The following is a 14,794-nucleotide window of genomic DNA, read 5'->3' on the forward strand; positions in this document are numbered from 1 at the left end:
GTGGCTTGGTCCCCATGTGGAGGGCCCTGGTTAAAATCTGGATCGCAACCATTTGCTGCGTGCCATCCCTTTTCTCTCCCAACACTGAGAAAACTGAAACGTTGACTTAAATTAAATGTATTTTGTCAACAGATGTCACATAACTGTATTAGGTTCAACTTAATATTATTGCTTTCAACTAAGTTAATACAGTTATGTGGCATCTGTTGACAAAATACATTTAATTAAAGTCAACGTTTCATTTTTTTCAGTGTAGGTACATTTGTTGAACTAATGTACTTTAGTTTTCATTGCATTTGAAGTCTGTCTGTGTACAATGAAGGGATGTTTTGACCAAAAGTATCGTTAAACAAAACAAAATACACGTACCCTGGCACTGGGTTTCATCCGCGGAGGGTTCGTAGCCGGCGACACAGGTGCAGGAGCCCACGGGGACCATCCACTCACCGTCGCCGTTGCAGTACAGTTTCAGGGGGACGGACACCTCCATGGCGTTGTTGACGCAGGCCCCCGGGGCGATCACTAAGGAGGTGGCTTCTGCCCCCGTGGCGGTCTCGGGAAAGACGGCGAAATTGGCGATAGTGGTGGAGCACTTCTTAAAGAATACCCTGACGGAGATGAGCGACATGCAGGCGCCGAGGTCCTGGAACGCCAGGTAGAAGCCGGCCTTGGAGAGTGGGCCGAAGCTGCGCACTTTGGTGTTGATCCGACCCGCTTCCAGGAGGGAGAAACTCTCATCCGGGGCGATTGTATCCACCTTCACGTATGGGTTCTCCCTCCACAGAGGGCTGCTGTCGGTGGCTGCGTCCCCTTCGGACTCGTAGTAGAACAGATTGAAGGTCTCCTTGCAGGAGCCGGGGATGTTTGGGATGCTGGCACAGTCCCGGACGGAGAACTTGAGCTCCACATAGACGCGCAGCACGCCCTTGCGGGGGATAAAGTCCGTCCTTAGCCAGTTGTTCTGGTTGGGCTGTCGGACATTACACACTTGGTAGGTTCTAATTGGGCTCATGGAGTCGTCGTAGCCGCTTACTTCCTCCCACTGTAAAGACAACAGAGAGACAGTGTGAGAAATGAAGAGGCAGGGAATCCAACTGATGGAGAAGAATTTGTTTAAGAATAAAGCCAGGCTACATTTAATTGATTATCTTACGCTTTTTATTAACAGATTTATCACCCATTCATCGACAACCGCGTGGAAACTCCCTCATCCAATATGTTGTTAATTAAAATTGAGTACTGTTAAACGCATCCTAATGCAAACCATTCAAGCATAGAGGGCATCCAAAAACAGCGGAGTGACGCCTGCTGCACACAGATAATAAAAAACGCAACTCACACTCCCCAACAGTGAGGTTGTGTACATGCGGCCTGTAAGGGATAATTTGCAGCTCAAATGTTTCTAATTACTTGAATGATTCAGAAAATTACAATCATTACGGGCTATTAATAGAAAACGTCTCATTAAAAAACATTTCACGCGTTATGCACATTTGACGCTGCTCACGTGTTGCAGGTTTGTAGGAAGACGGATGTTTTGCAGCTCTGTGTGTTGGACTCACACCTATAGGAAGCAGCTATAACTGCTGCAGTGCAATCGAAATAGCCTCAAGAGGAGATTTGGTTTCTATACCTCATAAATTCGTTATCTGTGCTCGAGAAGAGATGAGAGCATAAATCTTTACACTTTAAATGGAAACTTTTCCCGTATATCTATAATGCAGACAGTGAGTTATTTATTAAAATGGTCATCTAAATGCAATGCTGTCAGTGTGATTGCACTCCTGAGTACTTCATGTTACGCAGAATATATTGTATTTATATATTTTTCCAGTGCCTACACACTCAGCCTGAGAGCAGATAACTGTTGTGGTTAATATGTTAGGTAGACTGATGTCTTCTTATAGTATCAAGCTTTGGAAATGATCATTTAAGGAGTAATGTAACATCAGAAATGTTGGCAAAAAATGCCCAGAGAACTCTAAAAGAATCATGATTAAAGGGCCAAAAGTCAACATTTAAATGGAAAAAGCGGTTATTCAAGGCTAGTTATAAACTAACGCATTATACATTTTTGAAGGCTAAAGCCAACATAGTTGGAACTGTCTCCTGCTATCTCTCACATATACAGATGGTATTCTGTACATGAAGTAAAGATTGAATCAGAAATACTTTATGTATCCCGGAGGGAATTGGGATTGAGCCAGATCCATTTTAGTATTTAAAAAATAATTTGAAATAATACAAATAAAAAGATAATGTTAATAAATGTATATATAAGTAGGAAGTAAGGATGGGCAATAAAAGGTAAAATATGATAAGATAGTATACAAAAATAATCATTTATTGGTAAAATGTCCAATAAAGCACAAAATAAAATGAAAATAATTCAATGTTATGGTTCACATACTTCTCTTTGGAACTTCAAATCATTATATTAAATATCTATATAATCGTGAGATTGTGCAATGAAATCATTAAATATTGTAATATACAATAATAAATGATATAAACACAAGAATTTGAAGTAAAAATGTCCAATAAAATAAAAAAAGTAAATAAAAATTAAGTGCCATAAATTGCACTAAAATTTAGAATGGCTGACTTCCTGTTAAATATACAACATGCCTCCAAGGGGCATTTTTGTGCATCGCACCATGCTACATAGTCCTACCAAATTTTAAATATCAAAGGTTAACACTTCTCTTTGGAAGAGTGATGGTATGCCTTCTTATCATTTCATGTTTGCACTATATGGTGATAACTCTATGCATGTTAATCATTCAACTTTATTTACAAACTACAATTTTGATAACGGCCAATTCTTTAGACATAACGGTCGATGTTTGCTCTAATTTCCTGCATTGACGACCTGGGCATGAGCATAAGTTAAATAATCTGAATAATGTCAATGTACAGCTTCAAACCAAACATGCTAACATTACAGACTATGATAAATGGCTCCATTTGTCAATACGTTTAGTCTATGAGGAAATAACCTTGTGAGGAGTCAATCTTTTTTGGATTTTTTTCCCCCTAATTCCCTCTCCGACAGAATGCTTAGTTTCCATAACAAATGAGCTTCACAGGAATTGATTATTTCAACTGGAAGAAAATAATGCATAACTCATCTCACGTCTTGCAGCTCCTGCGCAATTTATTCCCAAACGATGAGCCCTACGAGTCAGCATTAGGCATCGTAAATCACCAGCAACACGTTGATGCACTACCTGACAAATATGATAATTGCCGGGCCCTCTGAACGTATGGGCTTGTCAGGCGTGAGGAGAGGGGCCGCCTCGCCACTCGTGACATATGACTTCATGGATGCTGGTATATTCAGAGCCCGGGCCCTTGTAAGGGGAAAAGGAAAGGGAGGAAGGGCTGCCAGAGATCGTTTCCATGGAAACCCACCATTTCCATTGACTGACTTTGCGCTCACGTAGCGAAGACAAATTACACTGGCCGGTAGTGGGGGAGGTCTGTCAGGCTGTTAGCCCCGGGGTCAAATTCATGTTGTTTTATTTTCTCAACGTTCCTATAGGGGGTATCAACTGAAAACTTTAATTTCTGCCTGTAATGCGCTCCTGGGCCCATATTATAAAAGACACATGCTTTCAATTACTCTATCCTGGGGAGACATGTGAGGTACCTAATAGTGCTGGCACACTGTGGGGATTTGCTCTGTGTATCCGTGTTTTTTTTTTAGTTGAAAGTCCTTCGTTTTCTCATTACACAACATTAACAATCTTTTGATTTTTCCACGCAATGTGTTTCTCCTTTGCTTTTTTTTTAAGTATCCGGGGAAAGCAAACATACACTGCAAAAACAAAGATATAAAACAGTAGGAGGTGTGCTGTTCAAGGCAGACCGGGCTCTATTAACAAGCCAATGGAACAAATGTTGTTAAATGAAGAAAACACACACACACACACACACACACACACACTAACTCACCCCGCTCTCTGGGAACGTAGTCCATGCCAGCTCTGTTGTTGCCCACCGACTGTCCATAAGGGTTTCTGCAAATTAAGAGTAGGAGGAAGGTTGACAAACCTGAATTAAATGGTATGAGGGGGAGGGGGGTAAATTGTTGCACAGCTTTAAGGAGCACACACACACACACACACACACACACACACACACAAAAGATGCAGGTATAAACTTCCTCTCTGTCTCTTTCACAACCTCCACCCACATGCACTCAGTTTTTGACAGCACTGACAATCATGGCATGTCTGTGATGGCGCCTAATTAAGGCTTTCTCTCTGTGTGTTTGGCACTCACAAATGCACTCCTTTCAATATTCATTTGTGGAACTAAGAACAAAGCTTCCTCCGAGATGCCTTGGGATGGGAAATATTTCATTAACTAGCAACGGTACAGAGAGGTTACAAGCAGAGGCAGAGTTTTTGGAACAGATTTGGGGTGAGGGGCTTTCCCCCACCAAAATAAGCAGGTATCCTGGTAATATGCAGGTTTTTAAAGGAGCCCCATTATGCCTTGGGGGGAGGGGGGGGGGGGTTTCCCTCTCCTGTAGTGTGTTATAAGTTTTTGTGCATGTAAATGGTCTGCAAAGGCTAAAATCTCAAAGCTTCCTCCAGAGGGAGTTTCCATCCCACTCACTCCCCCCCTGCCTCAAACGCCTCCATTGGACTCTCTGTTGTTTAACACTCTAGTTGCTAGAGCTCCAACACATTGTACATGAAACGCTAAGGAGCAGGACATCTCCAAGCGGTTGACCATTAACAACAGAGCCGGGCAGCTAACCAATCAGAGCAGACCGGGCTCTGGTTTCAGACCGAGGGTGAAAAAGTATAAGAAATATAAAGCGTTTTTTGAACATGAAAGCATGGAGACATGTATCAGTAGAAGAAATAAATACAAATATGAAACCGGGAAATGAACATAATAGGGCCCCTTTAAACGTTGGCAAACCTGCCTAAAATAGGCAAAACTTCTTCATCATTGGCAATGACGAGTAAGGTCTTTCTAGGCTGTAGATTGTGTAATGTTCAACTTCAACGAAGGGCCAAACAGCATTGTAAACTTTTCAAATGTTACCATGGTTGCTTCTTTTATTATCATCTGTTACTTATTCAATCTCTCTCTTAAAGACTCTTTAAACAAAGCCCGTTTTGTTTTTTGTTTCTGTCGTGTTAAAATGAAGTGTTTTACAATCACCGGGGAGGTGAAATTACTGTTTCTGTCAAAGGAGTCTGGTGGCTTTGAGGAGAACCTATTAATTAAATGTTCTTTAGTAATCGGAATGATTGTCCAAATCCCTGTTGATTTGAATAATTATGTTTTAACCGCAACATGTGCTTATCATCGTTCTGTAACTGGGCTAAAATGAGGGTGTGTACCCATTTACCCATTCTGTAGTCATTTATTTCAATATTCATTTGTGAAACTAAGAACAAAGCTTTCTCCAAGATGCCTTTGGATGGGAAATATTTCATTAACTAGCACTGGTTGAGAGGTCATACAAGCACAGGGAGATTTTTTAAAGAGGTGAGGGGCTTTCACCCACCAGTATGAGCAGGTATTTAAACATTCCTAAACCTGTACAAGAAATAGGTAAAACTTCTTTCCCATTGACATTGCCTAGAATGTCTTTCTCTGGTCTATTTTGTCTAATGTTCAACTTTAACAATGCGCCAGGCAGCATTGTAAACTGTTAAAATGTTACCATGGCTGCTTCTTTTATTATCATCTGTTAATTATTCAATCTCTCTTAAAGACTCTTAAACAAAGACAGTTTTGTTTTTGAGTTGCTGTCAAGATTAAATGAGGTGTTTTACAATCACTAGGGAGGTAAAACCACTATTACTGTCAATGGAGTCTTGAGGAGAACATATTAATTAAATGTTTTACACTTTAATAAATGATAGTGATTGTCCATACCCTGTTGATTTTAATAATTACATTTTCACTGCAACATGTGCTTATCATTGTGCCATAACCCGGGCGTAAATTTGGGTTTCAGAAAATTGTATTTGGGACTGGAACCAATAAATACCGTTACTACTGTAGTCTTTAAAAAAAATCATGATTGTAACCGATCCTGTATCCAGTCAATACAAGATATAAATGGGTTTTTCCACATCGGGAGAGGGGTTTGATAATAGCAGGTAATCTGAGCAGTTTTTTACGACGTGATGAGGAGGTGACATGTGAGCAGACAATCAGATGGGAGGCAGAGAATAAACACCAGGTTCAATGAGCATTGTTGTCGGTCTGCCGTCACCTGATTGGTGGTCTGGCGGGTTCATTACACCTCCGAAGGTGCGACCCCCTCTCAAGGCTCCCTGCATACAGCTGTGGCCGCATCGACTCCCATTGTTCTGTTGTTGTTAACGCCTAATTACTGGGACAATTACGCTTTCTTTGCGGAGACTCAGTGACACGGCGCCTGCTGTGCACCATTTGCTCACAAGTTGTTGTTGGCTGTGCTGGAGGAGGTTAAACAAATAGCGTGACCTGTGTGGAGCTACATCATCAGCTCTGGCTTTGTTCCGGCCCCATAGTGATAGAAGGGTTTTAAATAAAGTGTTATAATTAGTAGATACAGGTAAAAAAAAAAATGCATTCAGTAACCTCATCTGAGAATCACAATGTAAAAATAATGGAACCTGATTACATGATGAAATACAATGCTAATAAATACAGGAGAAACGATATAACAATACTTTAGCGTACTATTTAGGACTGGAGAACAATGGTTCATTTCTTTTATTTTATTAAAGAGGACATATTCTGCTCATTTTCAGGTACATATTTGTATTTTGTTTCATTACTGGGACATGTCTCCATGCTTTAATGTTCAAAAAGCTCTTTATTTTTCTCATACTGCCTGTGCTGCAGCAGCTCTTTAACCCTCTGTCCATCCCGCCTCTTAGCCTCTCAGGTACAATGTGTTGGAGCGCTAGCCAGAAGTAAACAAAGGAGTTCAATGGAGGCATATCACCTAAAGAATATAATAGAAAATGCTCCGTTTTAGTGATGGAGAAAATGTCCACCCAGTGAAATCCTTCTTTGAATTAAAGGCTATGTAGATGAGCTGCTAGTATGTTTTGTATTATGATAACGTAATGCCGTTACTTGTAATTCGTTCTTCCCCATGCCTGAGTGTTGGTGGAGGATTTAGCTTTAGAGACTGTTATGTTACTGGCTTGCGTGTCAATAATAGAAGTTTGATTGAGTGGATAGATTACCAGTCCATCTGCAGGATGCTGAGCAGGGGATATGTGCAGTGTTTACACTCTGTTCATTAGAGGAACCACAATGGTTTCTCTTCTTTTCAAAGGCCGAGAGATAATGAATAGTGATCTGTGTATCCTACAGGGTAGATTACATCTGTGGTGTTCTACCACTGCAGAGCTTCATGTGGTTACATTCACACTGCAGATGCAGGAAAGATCAAAAGCAAGCGGCAGGGCCTCCTACTTCCTACTTTCAATGCAAATTAGCTGGCGGTGTGTGTACCGTAAATGGAAACAAGTTGAAAAGAGTTGACCGCTGGTATTTGATGTGCGGTGATTAACTATTTATGGGATGTTCTCTGAGCATTTTGTTTCCCTTTAGAATAATTTTATGTTATACAGATCATGAGCTATCATGCCTAGAAACTAAACATTTCATTAATGCTTTATCATAAGTGCATAATAAATAAGCACACATACTTAAGTACATTTCTTAGGTTGTTGAAGTTTACTTGAGTATTGCCATTTGCTGCTAGACTATGCGTCTATTTCAAAAGATTTCGGAGGAAAATGTTGCATTTTTACTGCATTTATCTAGCTATAATTACTAAGATTCAGATTAATATTAGAAAATAATATCAATCAATCATCAATGAATAATTTATCGTGTATTTGGATAGGGTAAGAGACAGCGGGTTTACACGGGTCTATGTCTGCAGGAGGACGTTTGGTCTGTTTTTACAGACCCAGGCTAGCTTTTTGCCACTGTTCCCGTCTTTGTGCTAAGCTAGTTAGCCAGCTGCTCTAGCTTCAGATGTATCCTAACAAACATGAAAGTGGTAGCAATCTTTTCATCTATAGCTCAGCAAAGTAAAAAGGGAATATGTATATTTCTAAACCCGCTGCACTTTTCCTGTAAGTAATGCATAACTAAAGCATGATTCATTTTCATTTAAATAATGAATTAATGTTGGATGTCTCATTGATTCCAGTTTATGATGCATGTTATTGGTTAAAAAGCACATCATATGCACATTTTCAGGTTCATACATCTATATTGGCTTTCTAATAGAACATGTATACATGCACTAATGTTCAAAAAGAATGTTATGTTCCTAAATACTTCTTCTGAACCTGTATTCACCCTCTGTCTGACACTCTGTTTTTGCGCCTGTGTCTTAGACATCTTCCTGAAAAAATCTCTTAGGTATTAGTCAGCTTTACCGGTCTTTTATATCTGCGATCTTGACATTTGTCACAGCTGCCGAGAAACACTTATAATGTATATGTATAGTTGTGACATCACAACCTTATAGCAAGTCAAAACAGATCCTTTAACGATGTTTCTGAATATAGGCTTTGTGCATTTCTCATTGGATTGAGCGCTTACATGCCAAATATGATTTATTTTATGTCTTTAAAATGTGTTTTTACCATCACAAAGCTAAATGGGTTTGCATAAGAATACCAGATGGATATACATATGGATATTTGAATAAGATAAGGGGTTAAGTGTGTGGCCCTGAAAATGCCTTTTCTATGTAACTGGAGTCCAGCTCATTTGGTGGTGTATAAATTAAAGAACGAAGTACGTTGAATTAACGATCATTAAATGACGATCCATTAAGAAGGAGCTAATGAACTCATAGTCACTTTGTAATTTCTTTATGGGGTGCATTAGGCCGGTATTTTGTAACCGGAATACTTTAATGTGCACAAAGCTGTATTTTAAGGAAAGAAAAGTTTGAATAAACAGCTGCACAATGTACAAATGATTCCCTTCCACAAGAAATAAGTGGCTCCCTCCATCACTTTATTCTGCATGGTATTAAATAAGCAATATTTTAGCAGAAATATGCTTTAAATTCATAAAGCAAGTCCTGTCACTAATTTATGAAAGCGTTCTCGGCCTTCTGTAGTGTGTGTGAGGACATGAGCGACAACAGTTGGGTTGCTCGAATACACGATTGTGAACACGGTTGTTTGTTGCACGACTTGAGTCAGAGCGGAGAACTAATCAGGGAAATCAGTGTCTGTTGTCTCTGCTTGGCTGCACTCATGGCACACAGCTGACTGAATGCTCCCGGGCTACATGCTGCTGATACTGCCCGTCCCCTGGGTGTCTGATCCGGTGCGGCGCCCCTTCCCTCTCCTCTCCCGGTCGCCCCGAGGCATCGGAGGCAGAATCACTCAGCCTCAACTAACCCACAGGCCTGATGCTCCTTTAGCAGGCTTCACCTCACACGACGGGCGGCAGGTTGACCATCCTTACATCCGTAGAAAGCCGGGTTCAAGCCCCTGTGAAAGCGGGATTTCACACCGCTGAAGGAATCTGGAAGGAGATACGGACTCCCTCACCGTTTGAGAGGAGCTCTTCTATCTGAACATGATCTTTAACCTCCCTTTGGAGCGTGGACAGTATTTCTCTGCACAAGATTTCAAAGAATCTTACTACTTGATACATACTTTTACTAAAACTATTATTAGTCAGCTAGAGGGGATGACGGTGTATGTCCTCAAGCTAACGTATAACCTTATTCCTGAGAAAATATAGATTTTAGAGTAACTGAGCCTGTGTTTAGATGTAAAAAATATTTCAACCACAAAATAATTCTTTCAAATACTCAACATAGGTAACCTTAAATTCTTGAAAGAATTGAGTTTTTTTACAAATTCTTTCACAAAGAACCAAACAATGTGAAAGGTCTTGATGAATTGAAGTAAAGTGGCCACTTTAAACTAGGAAAGCTAAAACAAAAGATTGTTTTACAAACTCACAGAACTTGTGTATTTCTAAGTTTCACTTAGTATTAGCAAAAATGCAGGTATTTGGAAAATAGTGAGCGTAAGGCTGGATAAATGAGATTTGTTTTTTACCACACCAGCTGTGTAAGACTTTGTAAATAGATGAATTGATATAGTTTTTTTGTTGATTTATACCTTATTTCATTAAGACCTTTTTTCTGTTTGATAATTATTTAACAAAAACTATTATAAGCCAGCTGGAGGGGGATGACGCTGTATATCCTTGAGCTAAGGAATAACCTATTAGTTTCTTGAAATCCTCAACAATGAATGAAGAATCCTACATATTTGAAGTCTTGATCAATTAAAGGAAATTGGAGCCAATGTGAGCTCTAGCCATACAAAATAAAATAAAAAGTTTGCTTACTGACAATCATTTATCGAGTCGTTTCATTAAACGTAAACAGTGTCCCACTAACGTAGGCTATTTTTCCTAGCAATTCCCAAGTGTTTAAAATAGTCCCGTTTTAACAAAAACGTATGTGTTTGGAAAAAAGAGGGAAAAACCTGGATTCAAAAAACTTGGATTATACTCCAGGAGTTGTGTAAGACTTGTTGAAGGATTTATATAAATACTGTTTACCTTATTTCGTCAACACTTTTCAGTTTTTTGATTCTTTGTTGACCCCATAAGCATATGGAAAAAGCAGAGTATTCTCACAGATTTGTACAAAAGGTAATTCTGTAGGTAAATTATTACTTTACCAGTTGAGTCCAGGCTCACGTGTTGCTCAACACTAACATTTCAGTGGGAATAAGGTTATCGTTGGCCAAAGACTCTATTGACCGAAGTGTGTTATCGCCAACTCTAAATCCTCGAAAGCGGTTCAGATTGAAAAAGATCCCATTTGTTCCACAGTTCTCCCCCTCCCTGCTAAATTTACAGTGCCTCTGAGATCGCCTCACTGCCATAACTCAAATCCAGAAATCTCCCTCATCTCCCATAAAACCACAGCAGTGGTGGAGTCATTCTGCCCCTGGGGTAAGAAAACAATGCTGCAGAGGGAACTTTAGAGCATCACCACCCGTGGCATTTACCGTACCGTCATTTTTTTGTGTGGTTTTTTTAAAAACCCGCAGGAGCCAAAATGCCACACAACTCTGCATTCCCAGTGCGCTCTGGGAGCTCACACATGCTAATGTTTTATTCACTTTGTGCACCATGAAAGAGAGGCATCGCCTTGTACTACACTGACACTTGCTGCCAACAAGCAAACATATAAAATATTAACATCATCATCAGTGATCACAGGATGATTGAATATGTGGCGATGAATAGGTAGAGGAAAAATCGGGTGATCAAGATAGAACAAATTGACTTCTTGGCTCTTTTTAAGCCATGGTTCATTTGTATTTCAGTGCATTTTTCCCTCCATTGAATCACAACAATACAGCCAAGTGTGATACTCGGTTTGATGTTTGACGAGCACTTTCTGAACAAGTCAAGCTGACCTAATTCAATCTCTCTTCAGGGTTGCTTGCATCTGCTTTTTACAGGTCAACAGATAATTATTCTTGTTGATTTGCTAATGTATAGAAAGCAGGAAAAGGCCAATGAAGCTCTCAGTTGAAATGAAAATCAACTGATGCTTAATGCCTTCCCTACAATCAAACACACATAAGCTGTGTACAACTTTATAAAACCCTTCCTTATGGGTCATCCATCTGGTTTATGAGCTTTGTAATGTAACAGTACAGTAAGGACTGACTGTAAACAAGTGTAACACAACATAAAAATGTCAAAGACACTGAAGCTTTTACTGCAGTCTGTTGTAGACGAATGGAGATACAGTAAGTCCTAACTGGGGCTTCTGTAAATAAGCAAGAGCGCACTACAAGTTTCAGTCCAGCTTGCATCATCCATGCGCAAACACTTGCCAATCTGAAAAAAAACCTAATTCCAGATTCAGGCAATGTGTTGGAGTCCACTGAGTAAGCAGCTAAAAAAAACGACATGCAACTGAAAAAAAAAAGAGAGGCTTCTGTTAGTTTCCCCCTCATTTAAACCCAATCCGATGATCTGCCCTTGATGTTTATCCTCAGAGGACAAACATTAGTTAACCCCTGAGCTGTGAGTAACAGCTACTGGTCCGGTTGGGGGGGAAACGGGGCTGATCATCACGCCGTGAGAAGCCCACTGGGACTTGGAGGGCTGCTGCCGCTGCATTGATTTACTTGCTGACACCAGAATTGATGAGGGATCAAGCTGGCCACGGTCCAGGGGAGGCAGATTGGACGGGGAGGGAAAGAAGGGAGAGAAATGTAGCTACAGTAGCTGGGCAGGCAGTGACAAGGGTGGGCTTCTCCCTGGAGCAACACTCCCCTCAGTGATGGAGGGAGCTTCCAGGGGCTGCAGCATACTTGTTAAGCCATTGACCTTTAATTCACACTTGTCATCTAATAGGTTCCGCATGTGACTGTAGAGCTTCAGGGGCCGGGATTGATCCGCTTTGGTCTCAACACACCACTGATTGGTGGGAGAACCCAACCCGAAACCCTTCTGCATGCATCAGTGTATTCCTATTTCAGCGAGAGGGACGCCCCTCTGTACTGTATAACCAGTGGTGCTGTAGGGGGGTGGGGGAAAGGTGGGGCAGGTGGGCACCCTCAGTCGGCTTGTGGGTGTGACAACAACAGCAGGGACAATAGCAACAGGGCAGTGCTTCAGCCGCAATGGGAACACTGGGGTTTTTAATCACACACACACATCAAACACACCACACACAGAGGGAATGATACATGAGTACATGGAATACAATCACAGAGTCAATTGATACTCAGCAAAATTGCCTATTCAACAGAGCATTATATTAACAGCTTTAATTAACCAAAACACGAGTCTTGCTTACAGATCTCATTTCAGCATTAAAGACTGAACCGGGGGTTTAAACTGGCAAATTAGACTGGGCTAAATATGATTCAAATTGTCAGATAAAATAATAATTTTTTCTAGTGTTAATGATGTATCTTTCTCAGTATGTGACAATCATGTGTTTTCTTGCCAAATTCGAATGCATCAAAGCTGTCCATCCATTGTGCATTCACAGCAATCAAAAGTAGTCATACAAATATCAAAGCACATACCTTCTACAGCCAGCACCACGGGGACAACGAGGCTGCACATCCACAGCAAGTAATCCATTGTCATAAACCAGGCTTTTGCAACATGAATAACGGTGTGCAGACTGGACCCTTCGGGTGGATGGAGACTCAAACACAGAGCACCGCAGCCGAGCTTTTTGTTTCTCTCCCAATTCTCATGTCTTCAGATGTGGGGATGGGTGTTTTCGACCCATTCCCTGATAAAAAACAAAAATAAAAAAAAGAACCGAACGCGTCTTTATTTCACATTCATTTGGGTCCTGTTATTCCTCCGGAGTTGTGAACGCGATGCTTACAGTCTGCACCCTTCCAGTCTCATTTCTTTATCCTACTTTACCCACACCGAGCCTCTGTCCATGAGCGCATATCACGGCTGCTGCCCTCCCCAAGCAGTGGATATGAAAGCCGGGTATCAGGTCGCCTTCTGTCCGCAGAGGAATCTATGTAGTCCACTTTGGGCAACTCCGCATAGCTGTTGCTCCTCTGCGAGGGATGTGCGTCGGAATGGCAACACTGGGACAGAGAGACACAGAGGGGGCTGGGGCTCCGGCAGATTCAAGCCACACACTGTGAACCTTAACTTCCGGTCAGAATCTTCAAAATAATGATACGAGTATTGGGCTACTTAATTTGTTCATCCAAGAGATATCTACATTACATTTAGGAGCGATGTGTGACGCTAATGGGCAAGATTAAGCCACAACAAAAACATGATGTTGTTGTTGTTGTTGTTGTTGTTTTTTTTTACTGTCATAAAAGTTGTTATGTATTTACATATCTATAATATAATTATTCAGAAGGTAAACTTCAATTTGGAAAACATTGTAGTAGACAAAGCCTCATTTGTTGGCCTGATAGTTTTATGATTTAACATTATATATATGTATATATATAAATATAAATATATATATATATGTGTTTCAACATATATACACGATAATTTGAAACACTGTAGTATTCTAAGCTTACTTCGAAATAGATTTATGATTTAACCAATATAGCCTATACAACAGTATTTATACAGTTATGTATAGGATATATTGTTTTTTGTCTATGTATCTTTCTATTTTATTATGAATTAATTAGACTACATTAGGCGCTTAACAAATAAAAGGCACTTTTCACAACAATATTCTACAGTCTGTGATCTCACAATACCATAATTATAGCATTTATCACTAGTGAAACATTGTTTTTTTTATAGACCTACGTATCAAATCAATATTGTTCATGAGTAATTCAAAGGTGAGTCACACCAGGTAGAAATCCGGACAGAAGATGACATCATCCTAAACACGTCGTCTGACGTCATGGCCGTTTTTTTATCGCCTGGCAAACTACCCTGCTCTTACATGTCATGACATGATTGGAGAGCTCTATGCATAACGGAACAAGCTAACGGAATTCAGTCACTAATTTATTCTTAAGAATAATTACACGTCAAAACCACATTTTACGCTTTTATTTTGAAGTCAAAGCAGCTGAATTTCCGGGTTTGCTCTGAATTCCTTAGTATTGCTTTATGTTGCTAGCGGGGGGCGCAGGGAATGAGGAGGTGCAGGGAGATGGAGGAGGCCACCAACCCGCAGTGTTTGTCAGTCCAGGCTGCAGGTAACACCGGCCTCGCGCTCCGCTCACCACCGCTAAACACCGATCAATTGTGGCATTAAAGGGACTGTGGT

At 40.5% G+C, this 14,794-nt stretch overlaps 1 protein-coding gene across 1 annotated transcript in view; it reads right to left on the bottom strand.

Annotated features, from left to right (window-relative positions):
- ephb3a (eph receptor B3a) overlaps nt 1-13,603 on the bottom strand; it is a 38,893-nt gene extending 25,290 nt beyond the window's left edge. Inside the window, exons 1-3 of the mRNA XM_063886564.1 lie at nt 13,095-13,603; nt 3,958-4,022; nt 370-1,042 (exon numbers count right to left, since the gene is read on the bottom strand). Of these exons, the coding sequence (XP_063742634.1) occupies nt 370-1,042; nt 3,958-4,022; nt 13,095-13,158 (802 nt within the window). The 5' untranslated portion in view covers nt 13,159-13,603. The remainder of the gene's footprint in view (nt 1-369; nt 1,043-3,957; nt 4,023-13,094) is intronic.
- Between the last annotated feature and the right edge of the window lie 1,191 nt (nt 13,604-14,794).

This window comes from Eleginops maclovinus, chromosome 6 (genome assembly GCF_036324505.1).
Source record: "Eleginops maclovinus isolate JMC-PN-2008 ecotype Puerto Natales chromosome 6, JC_Emac_rtc_rv5, whole genome shotgun sequence".
Classification (NCBI taxonomy): Eukaryota; Metazoa; Chordata; class Actinopteri; order Perciformes; family Eleginopidae; genus Eleginops; species Eleginops maclovinus.